The 27,403-nt window shown below is 44.4% G+C and overlaps 1 protein-coding gene across 5 annotated transcripts in view; it reads left to right on the top strand.

Annotated features, from left to right (window-relative positions):
• USP32 (ubiquitin specific peptidase 32) overlaps positions 1-27,403 on the top strand; it is a 122,346-nt gene that overhangs the window by 72,452 nt on the left and 22,491 nt on the right. The window contains exons 6-17 of one of the 5 annotated variants that reach the window (XM_081844044.1): positions 7,392-7,523; positions 8,542-8,649; positions 11,286-11,401; positions 11,817-11,879; positions 13,349-13,432; positions 17,089-17,150; positions 17,315-17,417; positions 18,292-18,337; positions 20,042-20,217; positions 21,578-21,718; positions 23,572-23,827; positions 26,668-26,822. In XM_081844044.1, the coding sequence (XP_081700170.1) occupies positions 7,392-7,523; positions 8,542-8,649; positions 11,286-11,401; positions 11,817-11,879; positions 13,349-13,432; positions 17,089-17,150; positions 17,315-17,417; positions 18,292-18,337; positions 20,042-20,217; positions 21,578-21,718; positions 23,572-23,827; positions 26,668-26,822 (1,442 nt within the window). Of the gene's footprint in view, positions 1-7,391; positions 7,524-8,541; positions 8,650-11,285; positions 11,402-11,816; positions 11,880-13,348; positions 13,433-17,088; positions 17,151-17,314; positions 17,418-18,291; positions 18,482-20,041; positions 20,218-21,577; positions 21,719-23,571; positions 23,828-26,667; positions 26,823-27,403 lie in introns of all 5 variants that reach the window. The other 4 variants (XM_081844042.1, XM_081844041.1, XM_081844045.1 and 1 more) reach the window with 4 other exon arrangements.

The raw sequence follows: 27,403 nt of genomic DNA, 5'->3' as shown, positions 1-27,403 counted from the left end.
GCTGCTGCCAGTCAGTGTAGACAACACTGAGCTAGATGGACCAGTATAAGCCAGCGTCTTACGTCCCTTTGTTCACATATCATTGTAAGCCATGACTTACTGTAAAAGAGCAGTATGCAAAAGCAGGCTGCTGAACGAATCCTGTTTTGCCTCCGCCCTACATGGATTTGAGAGCAATAAGCGATGAGCCTCACAATCCAATGCTCATGGATGGTTTCTCTTCAAACCACAATCAGTACATCAAGAGCAAAACTTGGCTGCCATCTGTGGTTTGTTTGGAGAGAAACCATGTGCATTGGCTCACATGTAGTTTCCTTAATACAGCCACAAATAAAGCAATAACATAAAGTAGCCACAGGAGGCAGCAGGAGCACCAAGCACAGCGATTGATCACTGCACAAGATCCAAAGGTGTTTTGACTTGCCACCAGAATTCTCAAATTATTTATTTATTGGAAAGATTTTGTAGGCTGCTATCGAGCAATTTCTCTCCAGGCAGCTTTTGCAATAGATTACTGAAGTACATCTTAATACTGCCAGAAATTAACACATGCTAATAAAACGCAAAGTAACTAATCATACACCGTCCGTCAGCAGAGAGGTGAGAGAGAAAATAAATAAATAAATAAATAAATTAAATAAATAAATGCATCCTTGAAGGAGAAGGCAAGCAGGAGCAGGTATGCTTTTCCTAAAGCCCTCTAAAATGCACTGTAGGATTACAAGACAAGTCTATTATTAACAGCCATTTGTCTGGTCACCTGTGATGAGTAACAATCTTTTTCAGCTCATATACTGGAAGAGAGTCCTTTTTCTTCTTAGCTCTTTGGTGCACCAAATATTACTGATAATAGACATAAGTAGACTAATAAGCTTTTTGTGGGGCCCCATAACTTACAATATATTGGGGTACCTTTTCTCTTAAATGACCAGGTTAAAAGACCATAGGTGACTCCAAACAAGCAGCAGGCACCTTCATGTATGTGTTTTTGCTTGATAACATAAGGGAAGGGAGAGATGAAAGTGCCTGGGCAGGCTTCTGGCCCCGAGGCAAAACCCTCCTAGTGTGACATAATCTCCCATCTCTCCACCTTCTGATCCTCTTAGCTGCTGGGTCATTGCCTGTCACCTTAACTAGATCTTGTTGCCTCGGATCGGTTAACGGGTTGTCTGCTGGAAAGTGGCAAATGGCAGGGTTTCTTCGAAATGCGTCCCCAGGATTGCCTCTTGGCCGAAAGGCGGCTTGTTTGGCGACATGGAGCGGTTCCTCTGGGTGTCAGACCAGAGTTGGCCGGGAACTCTCACCGCGAGAGTCGTTGATGTAGGCAAGGGGGCGGCTGAAATGATGGGAATATGGTATGCTGCGCCTGTTGTGAACCAAGGAGAATTGTCCCATTAGGTGGGTAAAAACATCTGAGTGGGGATTGGACGGCTGCGGGAGACTCTTTGGGGTCTGAGAACCAAAATAGCGGGTGGGGTGTGTGGAAGGGTGCTTCATAGTCAGAATGCTTGTAAGTTGGGGGCAGAAGGGAGTCTACCGTTTTGTAGAAAACAGGAAATTGCCTTCTTATGCCGCAACTCCTCAGGATTCATATAGGGTCTCTCCTATCTCTACTTGGAAATGCTGGGAATTGAACCAGGGAACTTCTGCATACAAAGGCGATGTCTACCACTGTGTTCCTAAGAGCTCTAGACTGGGACAAGGGAGCAGAGGTTGTAGGAGTTAATGGTGTTGAAAGAAATGACTTGAGAGACTTCAAGATGCTGTGTTTTTCATTTTGGCTTTCATTACATACACCTTCATTGACTGTAGTCTGCTCAGATACGCATAGATAAAAGTTCAGATCGGCAGAGATGTTTAAGTGTCTTTTTTTTTACGACATTCAGTTTAGAATTTTTAGATGCTCCTACTGAGATACAGGTTGTTGACTTAACCAGAGGCTTGTTGGAGCTGGGGACTTCATCCTTTAATGCTGCCATAAACTGATTTTCAAGGGAGGAAAGTATAAAATATTAAGCAGACTTGGTCTTGTTTAATAACATCTCTAATCTGATTTTTTTTTACACAAATCCTACATAGAAACCACATCCTGGAATGGAAAAGACAAGTTCAAATCCCTTTTGCTTCTTTTGCTGAGCAGATCAACAGCTGATGGATGACAGTCCTTCAGATTGCTTCTCCCCCACCCTTGTTTGGGTGTTACTGTATATTGCTTCTGCAAAGGAAAATGATGACTTATCTTTAGCATTCCAAGAAGGCTTTATCAGGATCTCCAACTGCATGGATGCTTCTAGTTGCATTCAAGCGAATATTTACCCACTCAGTGCATCACGGTCAGGGCTGATGTTCATGCAGCCTTGAGTCAGAGCTTACACGTGCGCCCCTGCTTTTAAACATTACCTGCTCAGGTGAATGCCTGGACACAGCCAAGAATTTTGCAACCTGCTTTTGCTGGGTATATGTTTAAATTGAATTTATATCCTGTTTTTAAGGAGGCAACTTCTCACAAGGTAGGGTAGAAGGTGCACAAGGAGTCCACCAAAGATAATACAAAACTACAATTAAAAACCAAGGCGTGCACAAACAAAAGGCCTCCCATCCACTTTGGTGGAGGATGCATAGAGTATGTGGTGCAGATTCTCATATGCAGGAGAGCACCAAATCAGCTGTTTGTGAGGAAAGAAGATCTAGGCAGCTGCTTGAAGTAGAGATGGGGAACCTGTGGCCTTCTGCATGTAGCTGGGCTACAGCTCCTATCATCTCCAACCATTGGCCATGCTGCCTGGGGCTGATGGGAGTTGTAGTCCAATGGCATTTGGAGAGGCCCTGGCAGCTGGGAGGTTGGTTAGAGCGGCAGCTGTGTCATGGAAGCCTGCTTTGTTCATACTGACTCTTTCTGATGTGTGGTCATTGCTCAGTGTGGCTTGAGTATTCTGAATTTTGTATCGTATGCTTATTGTATTTCAATGCTGTCCACTGCTTTGGTATTTTCCTGTGAGAAGCAGTGCTCTTTATCTATTTGGTGTATTTATTATCCACCCTTCACCGAAGGTCCCTGGACAGGTTACAGCAGGATAAAAGCAATAAAAGCTAAATGATAACAAACAAAACTACTATCAGCTGATCTATAGAAAGTATAAAAGAAAATATAAAGTAGGGCATTCCTTAAAGCCTGTGTAAAAAGATATTCCTTTGCGTGTTTCCTGATTGTTACCCAATGTTAGGGCCAGGTGTACATCAGGAAGTAGTGGAGTTCCAAAGTTTGGGGGCTGCCACAGAAAAGGCCCTCTCAGGCGCCTCTGTCTCCCAACCTCCGAGAGTGACCGAAACACCAAAAAGGTCTTTCCTGCATACAGATAAGCATAATAAATAAATATGCACAACAGCTGTGGCTTATTTTTTGAAATAAGGCAGGGCATCTTGGAGTTACATGTTCATCAGTGAGGAATGCCACAGCTTTTTAAATAGATAATGGAAGAAGGCTTATCTGGAGAGGGCAGCTCTGCGAATGATGGACACGCTTTTGTAAGCAGTGTTATACCATTGTTTTGAGGACTGTTGAGACATTAATAATATGTAATTGGTAGGATGTTATATGAAAGTGCACAGTACTTACTGGGTTGTTAATATGCCATGTTTAGGGGCAGGAATTCAGTTTCCTTCTGCTTTGACTTCATTTATTTAAGAATCAAGTTTCTAGACCCGATGACAGCTAGAGCAGAGATTTTTTACTAAGTGTGCAGTGGATACACCATACACAGCATTGAGTGCATTATTTGAAAGCCTGGACTGACGCACAATCTGTGAATTTAGCCTAGTCACCAATTCTGCTGTTGCAATTGACTGTTTTGCTAAATACATAATCAATAGCTTGAATAAGAAAATAATTGATGTATGATTTTGAGCCACACGGTAAATGTTCTTTTCCCACTTAGTTGCAGCTTTTGCCTTGCAGAAAACAGCTAATCTCTTTCTAGGTGATTTGAGTCCGGTCAATAATACAGTGGACCTATTTGTCTGCCATTCCGTGAACGGAGCAGTTCCGCATTCTCATCCTTGTTAGCCATTTTTCTAAAGATGACTGCTTAGAAAACACACTTCATTTCTTCCACCTTGATTTTCCAACAACCTCTGCTTGACAGAAATGCAGATAAAATACTACCCCCCCTCCCCCCCAAAAAGAGAGAGAGATTATATTGGCATAAGGAATTAAGATAACACTGAGGAAACCATTTCATGCAACACTGAGCAAAATATAACCCACTAAAGAACACAGTCTGTCTTTACGTTTTTAGATCTTGAAATGTTTTAGGATACTTAAGCTAGTTGCTGTGGCCATTTTTATAATTACTGTTTTCCTGTTCTATTACAGTATTTTATTTTATTTTTTTAAAAAACACTCTTCCTCTCAACTCAGCCTAGACCTGCCCTGCTCCTTTTATAGACTGTTGAATTTTGTTGTGTTTGATCAATGAGAGTGAAGTAAAGGTGCTTATTACTTTCTAAATGTCAGCTGTCAGAACAATTGTGTGTTGTTTTTTTAAAATGGTATGCTAGTTCTTAAACTTGAGAAGCCAGTGAAATAGAACAAAATTTGCTAGAGACTTTGCCCAGAGAGGCGCCCAAGTCCAGCAGGCTGCACAGTGATGGGCTAATACCACTGGGAGACACCAGTTTACCCCTTTGGTGTTTTCCCTTCTGGGACACCATTAGAGTAGCATCCACATGAAAGAGGCAGATGGATGCTGGAAGGGAAGATCTCATTGGCTGCAAAAAGGAAACGCACCCAAGTGGGAGCTGGGAGGCTCTATTTTTGGAGGGGGGGTGCGGCATATTTCTTCTAAGGAATTTGAGGCAGCATACGTGGTTACCCCCCTTTTGTCTTCACAACAACCCTGTGAAGTAGGTTAGGCTGAGGGGTAGTGAATGACTCCAGGCCATCCAGTGATCTCCGCAGATGAGCAGGGATTTGAACCCTGGGTCTTGCTAGTCCAGTGTTCTTCCAGTCCAGCTTTCCTGACCTAAAGATGTTAGACTGATCATGGGCCATGCCTGCTGGAGCTGATGGCAGTTGGAGTCCAACCAAATTGGGAGGGTTGGGTTAAGACTGCCATCTGAAGAGCAGGGTACCACAAATGGAGAGCAGGAGACAGCAGCAACTGTTGCTGTATTGGCCTGGAGACAGACAAGGGAGTGGAGCCTGGTAGATCAGGTGTAGCTTCTCCCGTAATTGTTCATTTTCCTATTTCACTGTCCTCCTAGAATGTGAGACGCAAGTTAGGTGGATCCCTTGCATCCCTAGAAACTGACCATAGAGATGAACAGATTCTGTGCAAGGCTCTTGCCCATTTAAATTTTACCAAATCTATGATGGCCTTGTTGGCTGAGGAAAGCTTATGTTTGTTTGCATCTTGCTTGCCCTTTCTGGGCTTCTAGTCCACTGGAGAAAGAGGAAACTCACAGCGTACAATGGCCTTGCGGCTTGCTTCTCTGTGTGGTCCATTGCAAGCGTGTGTAGGTTTTTGTTTTGTTTTTTGTTCCTTTATGGTAACTGGTCCAAAGAGCTGAAGTTTAATCCTATTATAAAGCTGGCATGGGTTTAAGGGCTCAGGACCATCTGGGAATGAGATCACACATGGCAATGCTTAATATAGACAGCTTTGTTACTAGATATTCAAAGTGCTTTGTGTACACCAGTCTTAGGTGCTGCTGTAACTTTCCCAAATGTTTGACAGTGAAAAATACGGCGCTGAAAAATCTTTGAAGATGTCCTGATCTTGTCCTCTAACTTACTTTCCTTGTATTTTACATTGTTGTATCCCAGAGGGTAGGAAATCTGTGGCCCGCTGGATATTGCTGCACTACAACTCCTTAAAACAACTCTGTATGTAGTTTACAAAAACTCTTTAACAATAATGTACAGTATTTCAACACCTTCTATCACATAAAATCTTAAATAATATATACAGTGCCAAAATAATAATGACTTGAGCAACTCAGTATCTCAAAGCCAAGCAGTCCAAATATTTCTGAAATAAGTCTATGAGAGAAACTCTGTACATCTACTTGCGCTGGTGCAATCCCAACGGAACTCCGATGACGAGATGCTTGGATTTCAATCTCTGTTTCATGAATCTTCTTCTGGTTGGCCTAAAAAGGAACTATACAATGGCAATTCAATGCTCCACCAAATAGATCAGCTCCTACCTTAGAATGGCTCTTTGCCCACCATCAGCACGTGGCCCTCAGTAGGAAAAAAGGTCGCTATCCCCCCTGAGTTAGCTGTTTTAGGGTTGGCATTAGAACAGGGAGTGATTCACCCAGTATTCTGCCTTAGAAGGGAAATGGGGCACAAATGTTTTAGTAGATGGAACAACACTCACCTGTTCATATAGGGCAGGGATAGGGAACCAATGGTCATCCACATTTTATTGGACTCCAGCTCCCCATCAGCCTCAGGCATCATGGCCAATAGTCAGGAATGATCGGAGCTGTAGTTCAGCAGCAATCTGGAAGACCATAGGTTACCCTATCCGTGATATAGGAGTTTAACAGGAAAGGGGTAATCCTGGGGGCAGGAGAGTAAGTGTGACAGAGTAAGCTCTTTGATGACTCCCACATGCCATTTTTCCAGTAGTTGCTTGTCCACCACATCCTAACTTCTCCCATAGAGGACAGAGGTAGGAGGGTTGAATTCTGTGATGTTTTTGGATGTCTGCTGCCAGCGTTTTTTGAGGTGTGCGTAAAGAATTCCTATTATTATTATTATTATTATTATTATTATTATTATTATTATTATTATTATCTCAGTTTTGGCAGAGCAGTTTGAGTTCATTCTACTTGGGCAATATTATTCCAGGAAAACTCTTATTGTTATTTTTATTTAATTAATTTGTATACCATTTGTGTGACATCCACGTAGAGTCTTGCATTTCTTTTTGGTCTTTGTATTAGATCATCTAGGAGAGATTTTGAAAGCTTGAATATTGTATTCAGTTTTTAGCACTCCCTACCCCCCACCCACAGTGTGCACATTACATAGTGAGTGCAATCTTTTCATCCTCACTTGATGTGGTTTGTCTTCATACTGGACCCTCGTGACTGCTGGGTCCCGTATCTGCCACGTTTCCAGTCCACAGTGCCGCTGACGTTGCCTATTGCCTGCAAAAGCTCACACCACACCAAGTGTCAGGTGTGATGTGCCAGCTTTGTAAACACAACCATCCCCCCACCCCCCACCCCAGAATTAAAGTCACCTGGGCATCTGGATTGGCTCCATTTATCTTTCAAACTGCGTAAAGTGTCTGCCTTTCCTGCCTTGACATGAAACACTCTGTTTTAAAACCGCATCTTCAATTGACTGACTTTGATCATCTTTTTTTTTTACACAGTGGAAGAATCTGATATCATTGATCTTGAAAAACGGTATTGGCTTCTGAAAGCTCAATCAAGGACAGGACGTTTTGATCTGGAAACATTTGGCCCTTTGGTTTCCCCTCCCATTCATCCATCTCTGGGTGAAGGTATGGAACATTCATGGGTTATCTATATTTTTATTTTATTTTTAGGAGTCGGGGGTAGTGAGACTATCTCAGCCTATAGTGCCAGTCTTACAACCTGCCCCATCTCAAAAGCTCTGGGTTGGCGTTTAACAGGTTAGCCAATCTAAAAGGACTTGAAAGTATATTAAGGCAAGTATATTAAAGTATATGAAAGTATATTAAATGTGTCACACTGCAGCATAAAGAACCTCTGCTGAAGGAGGAATAAGCTTGCTGAGGGTGGAATGGGCACCATTCATTAAAACATTGGTTTAAGTGGATCTCAAGGGGGGTGCTGTAGACTCCCCCCCCTTCTCTGAGACCATTCTTGTCCACACATTTGTTCATCCCCACTCCAAGAGATGGGAGCAGTTTGCCCCATACAAATGGTGAGGGTACGTATTAGGGAAAGGGATGGGATGGAAAGGTAGATGCTCAGCAGGTGGCAGCTCTTAGAAGACACTGCAGTTCATTTGCCCTAGTTTTCTGTTACTGTGTTTTGAAGTTGGTATGTCAGAGCTGCAACCTGGCAACTCTGAATAATTTGACACTTGGTTGAAATGTTGGCGGTAGGAATGGAACAAGCAGATAATTCTGTTTTGGCTTATTAAAGTAAGAGATGCACAAGCCTGTTGTTCACACATGCAGCCTCTTTGCTCCTCCCTTCACAACATGCCTTGATAATCCAAAGAAGTCTCTTATTTAGCCATAGTTTACTGTTTCAGCCATATCAGGAAACTATGGCCAGCAGATTGTAAACAAGTCAGGATCTCAAACCAATTTGAAGCCTGGCAACTGAAGTTTCCTAGTTCAGCTGAAACAGGAAACTGATTGAGAGACTTCCTGGCTTGTTAAGACACACTGCGAAGGAGCTGCACGCTTGGGCAATAGGCTTGTGCGTATCTTGGCTTCTTAAACCAATATATGATTATCTGGGATAGGCTAATCTCTATGCTGGTTGGAACCTGACCTTTTGCTTTTGCTTCTGTCCACTTGGCAGGTCTTTTTAATGCCTTTGATGAAAATCGTGACAATCACATTGACTTCAAAGAAATCTCCTGCGGACTCTCAGCCTGCTGCAGGGGACCGCTGGCTGAAAGGCAGAAATGTGAGTGTGCAAAATAGAACTTCCTGCATTTTTAAGTGTGCCCCCTAACTTGTTCAACCTTCGTAGCCCTTTATAACCCTGGGACCTACATATTCCAGAGACTCTGGTCCTGCTTACAGGCTTCCCATAGGCATCAATTTGGCTGTTGTGAGAACAGGATGCTGGATTGCGGTGAGCCCTGGGATGCTGGGCTCTTAGTCCTTATAGGACTGCCTTTTGCTGATATTCCCTGTCAACAATTAAGATCTTCTAGGGCAGTAGTTCCCAATGGTGGTCTACATAACCCACCCAAGGGGATCTGTGGCACATATTCATCAACTGTCTGGGACATCCTTTGGGGGCCATATTCTTGCATGAGAACACAATACCCAAAAATCGCATGAGATCACAGCTGAACATGTGTCTTGCATGAGATCATGGCGCCCCCAAAGCACACTATTTTGGGCGGTTCGCTCTCTCACGGGTCATGTGACTCATGCGGGAGCATAGTCTAGAAGAGGCGTGTCCTGGTTTTGCGCTGGGGCACGTTGGAGAATATGGTGGCACCATTCACATAACAAAAACTACCACAAAGATAGCAACATTTTCAAAAGTAGGAGGTCCATGGCTTGGTTTTTGAAGACCAAGGTGCCTGCGGTACTTAGCCAATGGGGTGCCACTGTTCTAAGGCCTCTATTTGAACTCTCATTGTGTGTGGTCTGGCCTTCACAGCACTGGCCCTGAAGCTTGGGAGTGACCTCTCAGAGGTTTGCCAAAACCCATCTCTTAACAGCATTTCACAAGAGGGTGCAAGATCCACCTTTTGTGAAGCGTTTGTTGTCTGCTGAGTCTGATTTGTTCCTGGGCTTTAATGCAGTGGTTGCTGTTTCTGTGATTGATCTTGTAAGCTGACTCAAGCACAGGAGATGCAGGGCTTAAATGAGTGAAATAACAGCTAAAGGTATGGATGATGCAGTCTTTGAAAAGTTAATAGTGGCTGTAGTTCCCCATTGAGTGGTCAAACCTAGCTTTGCTCACCCGAATAATGTGTGAAACAGTGCCAAGCTTCCTTGCTAAAGATTTCTTCTTTTTAATCTCATGTAACAGCCTTAAAAATGAGGGCTTTTAAATGCTAATTCCTGTTTGTCTCCTGGCTCTATTAATCCAATATATTATTGTGAGTTACTCTCTCATTTTATGCCAATTATAATCAATTCTCTAGAAGAGGCTGTCTTGTTTGCTGGTTGGCAATAACCTTATTTTCAGTGGATTTTAATTTCTCGTCAATAAAATATTCATAAGCACAAACAGTTTGCACTCTTTGTGGCACGGAAACCTACGCCCATGTATGTATAGTGCATGATGTTACTTTGTCCTGGAAATACCAATATATGATTTTTAGAAAAATGGAGAGTGAACTGAATATTCTGTCTACTACATGCCTGTTTGCACATCATGGTAAGCCATAAACTATGGCTCAAGTGTGGAGGAACAGCATGCTACCCAATTGCTTCCACTTTGCTCCTCTCCTGGTGTTGCTTATTGTGTTGCTGGAACCCAGTATTGTGGTTTCAGAAACCAATGTTTGTTTACTGAGAAGCAAACCATGACCCTGGTTTGGATGCTTATGTAAAACAAGGTTTGCAGTGTTCTGCTCCCTTTTGTTCTAAGGGAGGAGCCTAAGAGGAATGATAGGACAGTGCACACTAGCTTGATGCTTGTTCACAGTAAGCCATAGTTTATGGCTTACTGTGTTGTGCAAATGAAGCCATTGTCTAGTCTCTCCTCAGTTCATCATACAGCTTTGTTCCTCTTCCTTCTCCTTCCAAAGTCCTCCACAGAAACCACTCTTAAAAAGCGTCTCTCCCGAATTATTCTAGCTTTGTTCTGCTTTAGGGGTGGGGAACCCTTTTCAGCCAGAAGCCCATGTTCTCATGTAGGCAACTTTTTTTGGGGGGAGGGGGTGGATACCTCCCAGTGGTGGGTGTAGCCAGAGACCCATGCCACTCCATCCAGACAAGCAAGAGGTATTTCCACAGTTCAGGAATGCATTACAGCAAAGTTGAATCACTACAGGAGGGTGCAGAGTAGGGTCAGTGAGGGGGGGGTGACCTGGGCAGGTCCTGAAAGGCCCAATTGGGCTCCATCTGGCCTTCAGGCCCCCCCCCCCCATCTGCTTCCACTGCTCCTTTACTTTATAGGAACATGGGTAGCAGTCTTAAACCAAGTGTGACTATTGGCCCATCCAGCTTAGTATTGTCAACAGTGACTGGCAGCTGCTCTCCAGGTTTTCAGGAAGGGGACCTTCCCACTGCTCCCTGGAAATGCAGGGGATTTAACTTGGGATCTTCTGCATGCAAAACTCGTCCACAAAGCTTACAAACCTTGGTCTTCCACACGCTGGCCCAGTGTATTGGGTGGGGGATAAGCTATATCTGGACAATGTGGGGAGGGGCCTTTAAACCTTTGCCCCCATGTTTGTGCCTATCAGAATCAACCCCAAGCGCTACCCCTCCTGTTCACAATGGGAATGAAGTTTCCATCAAGTTGAGCTTTGTTGCTGTGCCATTGAACCCTGTTCCTCCTCTGAACCTTAACTGTATCCTAATTGACTGCATAGCTGTTGGTTAGAACAAGCTCTCTTCTCTTTCCCTTAGTTTGCTTCAAGGTGTTTGACATTGACCGAGACGGGATTTTGTCTCGCGTTGAACTTGAAGACATGGTGGTTGCCCTTTTGGAAGTCTGGAAAGATAACCGTACAGATGACATTCCTGTAAGTTTTTGCACTCAAAAGTTGCTTTGTCTTTTAAAGTGTCCTGCCTGCATCCATGCAAAGAAAAAAAAAGTGAAGGTTTTTTAAAAGAACTGCAGCTTGCATATCTAAAATGCTTCTTTTTCCTTCATTCTCTGGATCAAGGAGAGGAGCAAACTTGATGAGTGCCAGTATTTTAGTGGTTTAACGTAAGTAGATCGGTTTTTTAAGAGAGATGCCTTTACTGTTGTGCTAACTAGAAACTGATTTTTTAGGTTTGTAAACTGGCAGATCATCCAGCGATTGCATAAAATGGGTGGATAGAATATTTTTATTATTTGCTTCTCAGCTTTTCTATGGAAGGCTGAATGACTCTTGGAACATCTTGTTCCTCAGCTGTCCATTAGGGTCATTCTTTTTCCTCTTCCCTCCCAAGGAGCTGCACATGAATCTGCCGGACATAGTAGAAGCTGTTTTGAAGGCACATGACACTACCAAGGTAAGAGCCTGCTGGTCTGTTGTTCCAATCCATTCTGTCCGGTGTAGATACTGCTGAACTACAACTTCTACCAGCCCCGGCAAGCATGGACAATTGCCGCTGTAACAGTGGGTCGTCGTGAGTTGATAAGTGTGTGTGCTGTTAATTCAGCCCAATGGTAGGTTGCAAGAATGGAAATGGCCTGTAAGTGGAGTAGCCAAGTATAGCTGATGGTTATGGATAGGAGAAGTTTGTTTTTGCACAAATGGATTAGATACCTAGAATGAAGGGGATGTTATATAACAAGGGGTTATTAACAGTGACTGGAATAAATTTTAGAATGCAGTCTTAATGGGTCCCCCACTCCTTGGGAATTCTTGCATTTTTGAGATGCATAAATCAGATGAAAGAATGGATGTGCTAGTCATATATGTTATATACAAGTATGGGTTAGTATGTTCCATTTAAAACAATGTTTTACAAGAGGAGCTGTATGTTGGAGCTGTATGCTTGCAAAGGAGCTGTTCTACCACCAAGCTTAAACCTCTGTTGCTGTTCAGACTGAGAGGAGGCCCCAACTGTATCTCTGCTCAGGATTCAAGTTTTGAGGTGCACAATGCAGAGCCTGTGTACCTTTGGGGTCAGGAGTTATGTTTTGTTGTGGAAGAGACTATTTTTAATACAGATGGCTGGAATAAGGTCTTGAGGATCTGTAGTTCCCAGGTTTCTTTGGAGGAAACCATAGTCAGTTTCAGGCCTATGTAAATGTGAAAAATTGCTGCTCCCTTTGGTTTTCAGATCCATTTGAAAATATTGTCACCAGTAGCTGTCCTTTATATGAAACTGCATATTGTGTCCCTTTTAAAAAACGGAGTGGGGAACTGGATCTTGCTGGGGAACAATACCACTCCTGGGCCATTTTTGACACCCGATATCATGAGATGCCAAGTGATCACACTTCAAAGGAAGTAGCAAGAGGGCACTCCACATTCTTCATTTCTTCCTTTCCAGCCCACTTGTCAAACCTAAAGCTGTGACTGTAAAAGAAGACTCTTATCCCACTTTGCCTGTCAGAAGTGGGGCTTGCCTTTGGTACTGAATTAAATGCCAAAGGCAAGCGTTGCTTGCACCCAAAAACTCTGGGAGCTCCTGAGTGAAATTAGCTCCAACAAGGCTTGTATTTTGCATCAAATTTAAAAGGCACCGAATGTAAACCCAGCTTGCAGACGAACAATCAGGCGTGCACTGATGGTTCCTTTGCAGCTGCGGCTGTATCAGTGGGCAGGGTTTGGGCGGAAAGTGCTTCGTAGACAAAATCGGGACCCCTGGTGGGCTTTAATAGGGCTGAAGGGTCTCTACCCATGCTTTACAATGTCCATTATTTATGTGTGTGTGTGTGTGTGTGTGTGTGTGTGTGTGTGTGTAAATATTGGGCAGATGCTTGGAGAAATGCTCAAATATTCTCTTTGCTGCCTCCTTCTTTACTTTAGCTCGGCCACCTTACTCTGGAAGACTACCAAATCTGGAGTGTGAAGAGTGCTCTTGCCAACGAATTTCTGAATCTCCTTTTCCAGGTGAGTTCCACTCAGGCTGCAAACCCCAACTGTACAGCAATTAAAAGTAGCTTTGCCTGCCTGCTTTTTTGCGGTCGTGGGATGCCGATTGCTGCGTCAGCTGTTGTGCTGAGCGTTCCTGCCTGTCTATTTTTTTTTTCTGTAGCGTGAGCTTCACGGAGATGCTTCTCCTTGCCTGACTGATGCCGAGTTTAGTTTGTACGCATTCTGGCATCTTGGGATGCCTTCAAGCACAATCTGTTGGGTTTTTTTTATTTTTAAAAAGTGAAAAATTCAGTGAGACTCACACAGGAATGCAGAAGTGTTCAGTGATATAACAGCTCTTGCATTTTGTATTAAGGGGGTTCAATCTTCTAAATCCTGGCTGGCTGGTCTGCAAATGTGCTGCAAATCAAAGCGTGAGTGCGTGTCACACCAGCACATGTTACAGGCTCCCCGTCCCATCGCCACTCAATTAAAGAGTCATTATTCTAAGACATTTATATCCTACCTTTTCAGTAATAATTGCTCCTCAAGGCAACACACAACAAAATAGCTCCCCACTCTCTCGTAAACAAAACAATCCATTGCAATAAAGCAAATTGAATACAATGGAGCATGAGAATGGAAGGTCTAGTTCAGGGAGGGGGAATCTTCCGCGAGCCACATGTTGGTATACTGCCTCTGAAAACAGAGGCTTCTTATGACGAATAGCCATTGATAGGTCTGTAGTTTATTAATTTTCCCAATCTCAGTTTTAAAAGGCATCTAAGAGCAGATGCAACCAGCATTAAGGCCAGCATGAATTACCAATTTCAGAGCTGCCCCCCAAGCTTGGATATTTATTCATTTATAAAACAATTGCTCACTGGCACCTAAAATATAACACCCTACCGGCCTGGAGCTGGTCTTCCAAAGTCAAGATAGCAGTGTAGAAAACACCCCAGTGGCCTAGCAAGCCGAAGCGACAGGTTACTGACATCATGTGACTCCGTGTGCTTCCTGAGAGGAGCTCTCAGCCGCTGTTTTCCCCTCCCCACCCTGCAAACCTTGGCCAACGCAGCACATTACGTTTCAGCTTAGATGATACACTGAATCCAAACCTTGACTTAGCTTGGGGCGGGGGGGGGGGGGAGTCAGGGGAGGAGCAAAATGGGAGCGAGCTTCTCTCTGGAGCCCATACATTTACATGGTCCCAGATCAGTATTGTGCAGACTGGGCCAATATCTGCCTAGCCCCCGCCCCGTGCATCTCTGAAGACGGGAGCATGCAAAGCAGAATATCACCAGAAGCTCTTAGCACACAAGCATCTTTGTATGGAAACATAGCAAACTTTTTCCAGTTTGAGTTTTTTAAGCCTTTTTTTGTAGTCCAGAGTGTTTAAAATATTTCTGCTACTCCTCTTTGAGGGTCATTTTTTTAGTTTTAGTTTTGCCCCTGTGTAGCTTGAGCAAATTTTCATCCTAGCGGAACAGATGAGGCGGAGGAAAAGGTGACCCAGCCCTCCCCATCTGCCCTTGCTGTAATTTTAAGAATTTTTCCTTCCTAGTAGAAGTCACTCCCCCACCCCCTCCAGTACGTCTTGTAAAATAATCACAGCAAACTCAGCTGCAACTACAGCCGTGTGGTTTATAATGATTTTGAAAGAAAGGCCAGCATCAAAAATGCCAGCTGTTTTGTGCTTAGGGAAATCTATATCGCTTCCTGCCGGCTAATGACTCTCTTGTTGTTGTTTATTCATAAAGCAGAATGCAATTTTTGCACTGCAGTATCAACTTAAATCCCAAAAAGGTTTCCTGCTGGGATTCAAATTGGTGGCCTCGAGAACTGCATAAAGAATACAGTGTAAATCTTCTGATGATCACCCAGCTAAAGGAGTGGAATACAATGTTGGTATCTTAAAATGCAGCTCTCGGTAAATGGCTCTGACTCTTCCATGCATATCACTATGCCGTTGAAGTCTGCTTCTTGATTGTCTTGCCCTCCTCTCTCATGGTGGGTGAATTAAAGTCTGTGTTTTTTGCCCGCTCTGTTGGGAAGTCACTGGCCGACTTCTGACATCGCACTAAAGCATGGCTAAGGAATCTTAACTGTACTTTGTCGTGGTGCCTGAATTGGCACAAACCGTGGTTTGCAATCAGCTGGTAAATTTAGTGTTAATTGTAGCTAACTGTGCTAACTGTAGCTGGGCTTGGCATCCGCATCATAGAAATCATAGTTGCTGGCATTGCTCTGCTTTCAGAGACTGCTGCAGTGTGGAGGCAGGAGTCAATTTACGAACCGTCAGAGGATGGGAAAGAAAAGCAGCTCTGAAACCAGTGCAAACCATGGTTTGGCATGACTTCTGAATCAAGTCATTTGCAGCTTTGGATGCTTTAGCCAGATGTTTCTGCCACCACTGAAGCCATCTGCTTATCAAGGGCTGCTCTCTTAGGAAATAGGAGGCTGCTCACTCTGTCATACTTTTGGTTCATCTGCCTGAGCATTGTTTGTTCTGACGTCCATTGGCTTTCCAGGGTGTACGGCTGAAATGCTTTTTAAACTGACGGTGATAGAGACTGCACCCAGAGCCTTGTGCTCCACAACTGAACTTACACCCCTTTGATTTAAATGATGCAAAATTAGAAACCATTCAACAGCAAGCTATCACTCGGCTTTGGAACACATTTTTAAAAGAAAACTAGCTTTTCGGTTACGTTTTAATTGAATAACTTTCTAAAGAAATTCCAGAAGTAACTGATATTACAGTTTGAAGTCTTGTTTATTCTGTTATATTTTACTCCAAGAAGACCCATTTATCCTAAATAGAACCCAATAAGGCTGGCATGTATGTACAAAATGTTTTTGTTTTTTTAAATATGATCCCATTGAGATCTGAAGATGAAATTTTGCAAGTAGCTCTTAGAAATGTTAAATAATACATTTTTGGGGGGATTTTAATATTAATTTTATCACTTTTAAAAATTTAAAGCGAGCCCATCATGTGACATATCATATTAAAGTCCAGGAAGTTCTGAAGAGATTGGCGTTTTGATGTACCTCACTTTTGGGCTGAGCTCTTAAGGTTTTTGCACAAGGCCATAATTGTCAATTTTTTGACATTTCAAACCCTCATAATTCACAAATGGGATGAGGTAAAAAAATAAAATTTTAGATTTAAACATAGTTTTGATTGTTCAACAAGTGTACAAAATATTAAGAAAATTGGATGGCATCAGGTAAAAAAGTTGGATCACATATTCCCCATATACATATGCCCTCCCAGTGTCACGGCCCTTCTCAGTTCAGGAGTGAAGAGGGGGGGAATCAAAATGGGGCGTGGGGGGAGTTAGCCCCAAACTCCAGAAAAAATGATCAACATGGAGAAGGGAAGTCCTTACTCAGCAGTGACGTTTCCCAAACTAGAAATGGACTGGGGAGCAGGATCCAGTGCTAAATAACAGCAGTAAAGAGAAGAGAAAGGACCACAAGATTCATGAGTGGGAAGCTATCAAAGAAACAAGGAACTATTGGAAGCACTGATCAACATCCATGAGTCTTCCCCTTCTGCCAATACATAATATGTATTCAAGCATATGCAGGAGCAGGTGTTAACTATACCTCTGCTAATCATTCCTCTGCTCCAGACTTGCTATTCTTGCTTGAAATTAGCCTGTGTTTTTTTTTTTTGTCCCCAGGTGTGCCATATAGTCTTAGGTCTAAGGCCTGCCACTCCAGAAGAGGAAGGACAAATCATCAGGTATGCCTCCCTGCTGCCCACACTCTCTCTCAGCCTCAGTCCCCTCATTTGCAATATGGGGATAATAGTCACTTCCTACCTTACTTGAACACATGAAAGCACCATATGGTTGTTTATTATTGCATATTATTCTGATCTGTTTTGGTTTGTTTTTCTTGACCTAGGGGCTGGTTAGAACGAGAAAGTAGATATGGCCTTCAGCAAGGACACAACTGGTTTCTTATTGCGATGCCTTGGTGGCAGCAGTGGAAAGAATATGTCAACTACGTGAGTGAAACATTTGTTTTGGAGTGGGGGAGTGGAAGAGATTGTATTTAATCAGTCAGATAATTAGTAAACATTATGTGTGTGGGGGAGATGCCAATTAAAGTGCCCCCCCCTCAGCTCCATTAGAGAGCCATTTGCTTTCCTAAACCACCAGTGTGTTCTCCCAAATTTTTGCTCTGAAGTCCCAATAAGCTTTCAGACTCATTTCAGACTCTTCTTTTTCTGCCCTGTTTGTCAGTCTTTGGGTGAAAGCATTCTTCCAGTTCTCAACAGCTTTTTGCTTCCGTTTGCAGTCTCCATTTTTAAGATGTTCAGCTTCTGGTCCTCATGAATGTTAGTAAGAAAGAGAGTTCATGCCCTTCTATGTTTAGACTGCAGGTCCAATCAGCAACATTTCCAGCAAGACCCTTACACTAAATCAGGCCACTGGTCAGTCTAGCTTCATATTGTCTACACTGCCACAAGGCAGGGTGATGATCCCTCATCTGGGCTGCTTTAAAAGTGGGTTGCACAAATTTATGAGGTTAATGCTGTCGATGAACACTCGTCATGATAGTTTGTACTGGACTAGTTGGTCTATTCCAGCAGGGTTGCCTTGTTCATAAATGCCTTCCTGCAGCCTAGTTTAGGATCTTTCAGTTGATGTGGCCTTTCTCCATTATTATGAGGGGCTAGCAACTTGAAAATCACCTCCGTCCTTCCCAAAAAGAAAACTGAATTGAATTTGATTGATACGTTGGGTAGCGAAATGGTCAGTTGTGCAAAATGTTTTCCAGTTACATCTCTTTAAGCCTTAGGCCCCCCAGTTAAATGTGCTTTGTATCTGCTGAGCCTCACCCTGCAATTTAATTCCATTTCTCTCTTCTAATTTTAGGATGCTAGCCCTGTTGTGATCGAACCTTCGTCTGTCTTAAGCAGAGGTAAGAACTCGTTCCCGGGTGCTGCAGCCCATGCGCCAGAGCAGGGAGAAGACAAAACAGGCCGTTTAAATTACTTCAGTGCCACAGAAGAAAAGTTTTCAGATAGCATTTCTACTGCATCAGAAGCCTCAGAGACTGCTAGCAGTAAGCATTAACTTAATTTAAAAAATGTTTTAAAAGTGGTTTGAATTTAGATGCATCAAGAGCATATGTGAAGCAATAAGTCAAAGATGTGAAGCCTGCAGCCCACCAGCTGTTTCTGGACTCCAACTCCCATCAGCCCCAGCCAGCATGGCCTAATGACCGGGTAATGCAAGTTGTAGTCAGGCCACATCTGGAGGAACAGAAAGGTTCCCCGTCCTTGTTCCAGTGGTCCAGTAGAGTTGTGCCTCATCCTATGAAGCTACTTACTCCAGCCTGGCTTCCTCAATATGACCCATTCATTGTTCAAGAGCAAACTGAGTTGATTCCCAGACTGTCAATTCCTGTCTGACCAGGCTTGATAGCTACTAATCCAGCTACTAACTACAACTAATCCAGAATGCGGCAGCTAGACTGGTGACTGGGGGCGGCCGCCGAGACCATATAACACTGGTCTTGAAAGACCTACATTGGCTCCCAGTACGTTTCTGAGCACAATTTAAAGTGTTGGTGCTGACCTTTAAAGCCCTAAATGGCCTCGGTCCAGTATACCTGAAGGAGTGTCTCCACCCCCATCATTCTGCCCGGACGCTGAGGTCCAGCGCCGAGGGCCTTCTGGCGGTTCCCTCATTGCGAGAAGCAAAGCTACAGGGAACCAGGCAGAGGGCCTTCTCGGTAGTGGCGCCCGCCCTCTGGAACGCCCTTCCAGCAGATGTCAAAGCGATAAACAACTACCTGACATTCAGAAGACATCTTAAGGCAGCCCTGTTCAGGGAAGTTTTTAACGTGTGATTTTACTGTATTTTTGGTTTCTATGGAAGCCGCCCAGAGTGGCTGGGGAGGCCCAGCCAGATGGGCGGGGTATAAATAATAAATTATTATTATTATTATTATTATTATTACTTTGGTATGGCGCATCTCACTCCTGTGAGCATCTGGCTGGCTTGGATGGGGCTTTGGACTAATCCAGCAGGCCCTACTTATTTTTGTATGCTACAACCAGCACACCAGAGCCACAGTAGCTAGCATTGGAGAGCCACAAAGTAACTTCAACAAATAAAGGCCGAGCATTTAGAGCAGGGTGGGGAACCTGTGGCCCTCCATATACTGCTAGACTCACCCCTCATCCATCCTTATTGACCATAGAAACTGGGGCTGATGGGAGTTGGGAGCAGAGCATCACAGTGACATAGCAGGAGTATGATCTGTCTGGCTAGATAATGCCCAATGTGCCTGGCACTGTACAAAGCGCAAGAGGACATGTCCCTGCTCCAAGAAGTCTAACAACATATAAATTTGTGTGGTGATCAAGGTTGGACAACATAAAAGATTCAAGCTGTCACTTTGCAGGCGTAGCTTTGAATAATTTGGGGGTCAGAAATAGAGTCAGGTATTTTAAAGGCCTTAATCCAATTGGGAGTTCCTATTCCTTATTCCAAATGGGTTGTTTTACTTTGAATCTCACCTGCCTCTCTTTAACTGGACATGCTGGTTGACCGGTGTTCTACCTAGAACTCCGCAAAAAGGATTGTTTCTGTCCTCTCTTTGTGTCTCCCCTTCCAGATTTCCTTTACACCCTGCCTCCTAGTGCCGAGATATGCTTTTCCCGCCAGCTTAACTCTTCAGACAACAACAATCAGTGCCTGCTTGGATCCAATGGGAACATTTTGCTGCAGCTCAATCCACAGCGGCCTGGAGCAATTGATAACCAACCCCTCGTAACGCAAGACCCAACAAAGGTAATGGCTTTGGCGGTGTTAGGAAATATCTGAGTGACCTCCCATACGCCTTCCTTCATCACAAATTCTAGTATAATCTGCGCATCGTTGTGCGTTGTGTTGGCATATTTAGGGTTTTTATTTATGTAAATGTTTTTCAAAGCCCACTTTATTACATTTCTGTCCCACCCTCCCTTCCCAAAGGATGCCCAGAGCAGCTAACAAGACAAAATCTGATCAGACCATGTCCAACAACTATAATTTAAAAATGACAGTTTTGAAATAGCAGCTCTATCAGGAATGGAATGATGGGCCCTGCTTTGACTATCCTACTGAACAACCAGGCTGCTGTCCCAGTTGTAGCTGTTTTCAAGAGCAGTCCCGTGTAGAGCACCTCGTAGTAATCAGTCCAGGAGATTATCAGCGCATGGCTTACTGAAGCCAGACTCTCATGGTCCAAGAATGGCTGTAGCTGATAAACCAGCTGGAGTGACATGTGCTTTGAGTGACAGTTGGCACTCACGTGGGTCTGCAACCTTTGGCTGGTCTTGCCAGTGAAGCCCCAAACTGTGGTTGCCAGGTTTGAGTTGGCCCTGGGAAATGGAGGTGCTACAGCAATGGGAAGCAAGGGGATTGCTGCTTTGGGTGCTCTGCATGCTTTGGCAATGCAGCAGCCAACCTGCCTTTTAACCTTGGGGAGAGCATTGGGGATCTCCATATAATTGCTGCAATGATCCCTGTCCACTTCTGCAGCTCCAGAACTGAAGGGCAGTACACTCTGCCACCAGGCAGGGGACCAGCATACACTGGGAGGCTGCTCTCCCTGCCTCCCAGAGAGAACATTAAGGTTTGGAGGTGAGGGTAGAAAGAGAGCATCCTGGCTCCATCCATTGGGCAAGGAAGGAACAATTGCTGGAAGCTTTGCCCCTCCTTGCAAGAAAGAATACGGCTTTGTAAGTTAGCAACTAATGCCCGAGTTTGTTATTTCCCTCCTCCTTCCCATTCACTTTTCCTTTCATGCCACGCCTATTCACTTGTCAGCCGGAACAGGGGTTGTTTCATTACTGATAATTGCAGGCTGCTCTGGGATGCCCTTTTTTGCTGCAGAACACAGTAAAAACATTTTAGCAAAATTAATAGGAGAGAGAATGATTGCTCATTGCAGCTCAGGGGAAGATTTGCTATCATGAGCAAATATGCAGAAGCACTGATGATGATGGTTATGTGAAATGGGATACTCTCGCAAAAGATAGCTCACCTGTTAGCAAGTGTTCCAGCAATCATTTGCTTCATTTATTCCACGCTTTACACCCTTTTAGGATTGGCAGTTTTGAAGTGCTCAAGATCTGACATTGCCCCCCCCCCCACTCTTTTTTTGAAGGCTCCATCGTTGACTCTGGAAGGTGGTCGTTTAAAGCAGTCTCCTCAGTTAATTCAAGGGAAGAGTTATGAAATGGTCCCAGAACCAGTATGGAGGGCTCTTTACCATTGGTACGGCGCAAACCTGTCTTTGCCAAGACCAGTAAGTACTGAAAAGGGCCAGTGTCCTCGAGTTCTCCAATTAGCCTGGCCCAGCTGCTCACATTCATTCATGCCACCATGTTCTCAGTGTCTCTGACCATTGATGAAACTTTTGCAGGATGTTTTTAAAGGCTGGGGTGGGGGAAATAGCATTTTACTATTCATATAGTTTCCAGTTCAGTCAGAGCTGTGAAGTTCAATCAGTGTACTTTGGCTCTCTTCAGTTTAATTTGTGTGAGGTGGGGAATAAGCGTTTTAAAAATCTCTTAGGTAGTTTATTGTTTAGGGGATTTATAGCACAAGGGTCAAACTGTATCTGGAGTTTGTGATGACACCCTCACATGTCAACCAGAGGTCCTAATTTTATCTCCATGAGGTTTTCCCCCTTTTGATGCATGTCTACCGTCATATACGATGCCAGGTGTGACAAGTGAAGACAGGACAATTGAGATTCTAAATGACTCCTGATGGCAAGTGGGGCTTATATACTTCTAAATTTGCAGCCAATTACAAGCCCTACTGGGATTGGTTCCACTTGGGAACTCCTTAACTGGTGTCCTTTTCAGCCTGGCCTAGACCCAGCTCCCTATTCTTCCCTTTGAAGTTGGGTTTCCTGATACCAGGTGATTGACACAAAGTAGCCCACTGCGGTTGGAGTGAGGATGCTTAGGACCTAGTCCATCAACTGGGTCCTGTTCCTTACCCCTGGTTTATGGGTTATTTTGATGTGTGATGTGTGCCAGTTTTAAATCGGGGAGCAATAGTTTCCTAAACAGGTTTTTATATTGCTTCTGCTAGGGTTTTTTTTTTTTGGCGGGTGGGTGGGTATTACATAGAGCTGGACAAATGGTTTTGCTGATTATTAAGAGATGGATGCAGCCAGCCTGCTCAAGCTTCTGTCTGCTGGCTGTTAACTCCAAAGCTTGACAAAGCCCAGATTCAACACTAAACATCTCCCACACATTCTCCATGGAAACGAGCGTCTTTCATGACCTGAAACAGGCCAGATTTTGTGTGTGCCAGGCAAGCTTCAGGAGTGCATTTAGCCAGTGCGCTCTTGGTTAACTGTCCAGAGGACAAGGTTAATTGGGCGGTATGCCAATGCCACAAATAAGTGAAAGGGGGAATAGTGTACCAGGAAGAGCACAGTCTCTGTGTGTAGAAAGCATCAGGTTCCTCAGTATTTTGGGAAAGGCTGAGAGAAGTTGGCATCCAGAATCAAGAGTAGCGCTGTGCTACTCTGCCGCCATCCCCTGAGCTTCTGAGGGCAGTGGAATAACCGAGAGGCTTATTCTGTCAATTTAGCATCCAGGAAGGTCTGTAGGGAAAGAGGTCGTCTTTCAGGTATTTGTAGCCTGAGTTGTTTAAGGTTTTAAGTACTGACATGAGCTTCTTGGGTTGGCCCCATAAATTAACTGGGACTCATTGTAGTTGGTTCAGCCCAGGGTTATATGAAGAGATCGCCAGCCAGTACTTTCATACCTTGGGTACCGGACGCCTTGGTACTTGGACGTTTTGGCTCCCAAACACTGCAAACCCAGAAGTGAGTGTTCCAGTTTGCAAATGTTCTTTGGAACCCGAACATCCGACGGGGCTTCCACGGCTTCCGATTGGCTGCAGGAGCTTCCTGCCGCCAGTCAAAAGCTGCGCTTTGGTTTCCGAACGTTTTGGAAGTCGAATGGACTTCTGGAACGGATTCCGTTCGACTTCCAAGGTACGACTGTAATCTGGCTGCTGCAGTAACTTGGACCAGTTGAAGTTTCTGAGTCATTTTCAAGGGCAGCCCCACATAGATTGCATAGAAGGTAATCTTGCCAACCTCTCAACTGGGAACACTCTTCCTCCCCTCCCCAGGTGATCAGAAACAACGACACCAACCTGCCTGAGTTGGAGCTCTTCCCGCGCTACCTTCTCTTCCTGAGGCAGCAGCCCGCCACCCGGACACAGCAGTCCAACATCTGGGTGAACATGGGTATGATGAGCCTGAGGATGTTTCCTCAACATTTGCCGAGAGGTAACGTAAGAATACAGCAAGAAGCCAGCTGTGTAGTGTCCGAAGGGAGGCCGGCCCCACCGCCCAGACTTCAACGGCTTTGCTGCGGCACTGCTTGTAAATGATCTTAAATGAAATCTTCCAAAGCGGGGCTGGTGATGGGAACTCCTTCCCGCTTCCAAAGGGATGGTTTAAAACAAAACAAAGAACTCTTATCAAAGGTCATGAGGCATTAGAAGCCATTTCTTTCCCCCTCTAAATGACGAGGTACAGATGAAAACGATCTGTACAGGTGAAAATGTATAGTAAATAAGCTGTTGACCTGATTTAAAGGCACCCTAACTGATCAGTTGTATGGATTTTGAGCATTTGAAGAAATCAGGCCTGGGTAACACTGTGGCCCTTGAGACATGGTGGCACTCCAACTCCCATCAGCCCCAACCCAGCATGGCCAGTGGTCAGGAATGATGGGAGTTGTAGTCCAACAGCATCTGAAGGGCCAGCAGTTCTTCTGTTGTTAAAACACCCATCAGCCTCAATGCAAATACACTGAAGAGTTGGAAGGAAGCATACATTTAAGAACCTTGTTAGAACGCTGATAAATGTTGTCTTTACTAGTAATATACAATAGGTTGAATTTTTGAGGAACGTTTTCACTGAAACTCACTGGGCATTTTACCATTTTTATCAAAGAAATGAAATGAAATTATTCAGTACTCTTTTGCAGCCTGCCCCCCCCCCCACTTGTGAGCAGTTATTGCCATTGGGTGCAGGGAGCCAAAAGTCAATCTGCAATCAGGAACATCCTAGTTCACATTTGTAGAGTCCAGGTTGCATTTTATTCAACCCACCCACCCCTTTTTAAAGGATGCTGTGGGTAGGGGGTGTGGAGTTTGCAGCAGGCACCATTTTCAAAGAGGCATTTGGCAGTGTGGATTCTCATTTTTCACACACAAACCTCAACAGTGGGGGAAATGTGTTTAATCCTCATTAGCCCTCTATGTCTAGCCCATATGTTAGTACTAGATCAGGAGTGTGGAACCTGTGACCCAGCTCCCCGGATGTTTTGGAACTATGACTCCCATTATCCCCAGCTAGTGTGGCAGATGGTCAAGGATGATGGGAGTTGTAGTCCAAGAACATCCAGAGGGCCACAGATACCCTGTCCTGGCACGATACACATGCTGAATTCCTGGGACCATTGCTGGCATTAGATTGGCAGGCCATGGAGAGGAAAGTTCTAATGATAAATAAGCCTTTAATAAGAGTTTGCTTGAATTCTCATTCTAAAACTTCAATGCTTGTTCTTCCACTCTCTAAAAGGGAAAGGGTCTGCTATGAGCCCCCAAAACTTTTATAAATTGGGCTGATTTCTTTAACCAGCTGTGCTGAAAAGTCAGCCAGTTGACCATCAAATTCTTACTTGTCATTCTGTGGTGGGAACTGCTTTGCCTTGAACACATCAAATTCCCTGATTCAGATTTGTGGCCTCTTCAAATTTGCTGTATCTGATCATGATCTGGAATTTGGTTTTGCTCTGTACTAACTGTTAAAATCAACTATTAATCTCCAGTGCCCCCCACCCCAATATGCTTTCTTGCTGTAATCTTATTCCTAATCCTCTCACCTTTTTTTAAATTGCCGGAAAAAATGCTTTGTTTGTATGTATGTTAATGGAGAAATATAATCCTTTGCTCGGTGTGTGGAGAGAAAATAGATGGTTTGCTGACGTAAAAAGAAATTGCTGTTTAAATTTTGCTCTTTGGACACAACTGCATGCAAAAATGTTCAGTGTCTGGCTCTTAGTTATATCAAAGAGGAATTGTCTAAGGTAGTCCACCATCTAAAACAGCTCTCGAGATGCCTCTGGACTACAAATCCCATCACCCCTGACTGTTGGCAATGCTGCTATGGGACTCATGGAAGTTGTAGCCCAAAATATTTTTAGGGCATTGGGTTAAAGAAGGCTGATCAGTCTAAAAGTATGATGATTTGTAAGTGCAAACATATATTTTCCTCTGGGTGGGATCTGTTGCTTCTGCAAAGATAATTTGAGGGGAAAACACAGAGACAGAATTGTCTAGGTAAGGGATCCTTTAAGAGATCACCACAGTCTTGTGCTGTCTCTTCTCTTGCCTGTGAATCCTCTCTGGCTTTTAATCGTGGTTAGTTGCTGCACCAGGAGCAACTATGGTTAGCGCAAACCTGGCTTGGCTCTCAATCGGATTTCAAGGTGAACCCCTGTTAGCATTAACTGCAATTGGTGCCAGTGGAAGTAGGATGACTAACCAGGGGTACAGGAAGATAAAATTTTATCTTAATTGTTATATTTGTCGCTTTTCTCACAGAGAGACCCAAAGCAACTTGCAGCACAAAGAACTTCCATTACAAATTAAGAACATCCGATTTGTATGTGTGGAGGCGTCCCAGGCATCGGGTATCTGGGGCCTTTAGCCCTCCAGATGTGGCTGAGCTACACCTCCCACCCAGAACCCTCTGGAGGGCAGAAGGTTCCCCACACCTGTCATAGGTGGTCACTTGTGGGTGGCTTGAACTCTGTGTCGACAGAGGATGGTTACAGGCCTTACGCACTACAAGGGCTCCTGCTCACCTGGCCATTCTGTCTCTGTGTGTGTTCTGCCTCCCTCCTACTTAAGCCTTGGTGATGTAAGTAGAGAAGGCGGCTCTCTGAACCAGTCCTAATATGGCAGCAAACCCAAACAAGCCTAAGGAAACACCTTTTGTACACCAGGAACTGGGGAGCTTGTGGCCCTGCAGATGTTGTTGGACTTCCATCAGCCCAGCCAGTGCAGCCAATGGCCAGGAGCGTTGAGAGCTGGACGCCAACCGTGTCTGGAGTCACACAGGTTCCCCATCCCTGGGGCACTCAGTTTAAGGCCTTCTTCTCTGTTTTTGCTGCCCATATGTATAAACCATTTGTCGTCTTGTGAATGCAGGGAACGTCCCATCTCCCAGCGCTCCCTTAAAGAGGGTCCTGGCCTACACCGGCTGCTTTAGCCGCATGCAGACGATTAAGGAGATCCACGAGTATCTGTCGCAGAGGCTACGGATAAAAGAGGAGGACATGCGCTTGTGGCTCTACAACAGTGAGGTAAGGCCCAGAAAATCGCACAAAGTTTTACATTCAAGGACTGGAAGATAACCTGGTTGGAAAGTCAGGGGTGGGTGGGTGTGCAGGTTATTGGTAACAAGGTGTTTATTTGTGATAATTACTGTCTGGGGTCAGACTAGTGCTTTGCCCACAGACAGTGGCTCAGTTCAGGGAGGCCGCCCACAGTTACAAAAGCTCAGCTGTGGTTTGGCGTAATGTCTAAATTGGCAGGGAAAGGACCACACTGTGCATAAGGCACCATTTGCATGCTGTACTTGCCTCTCCCCCACTTCAAGTGCCATGGTTTTGGGCTTTCAATTTTAGCTGCACCTGAGTGTGCAAGGTCCCCTCTATGGATGCCTCTGACTGAATCTGTGACCCTCCTAATGTCCAAGCATCCATGGTTGCAGGCAGCCACTGGGATTAGCCGAGTGCACGCAGAATCCCGTGTGGGGTTTTTTGTTCCAGCATCTCATTCCCAGGATATCAACCTCTGCGGAGGAAATCAGGGGTGAGAAAACTGTGGCCTTTCTGGATCCTGTTGGATTCCCAGCTTCCATCAGCCCTAGCAGCTATCATGG

This window comes from Podarcis erhardii (genome assembly GCF_964252035.2).
Source record: "Podarcis erhardii genome assembly, chromosome: 16".
NCBI classification, from domain to species: Eukaryota; Metazoa; Chordata; class Lepidosauria; order Squamata; family Lacertidae; genus Podarcis; species Podarcis erhardii.
This window is presented reverse-complemented; position numbering and strand designations above follow the sequence as displayed.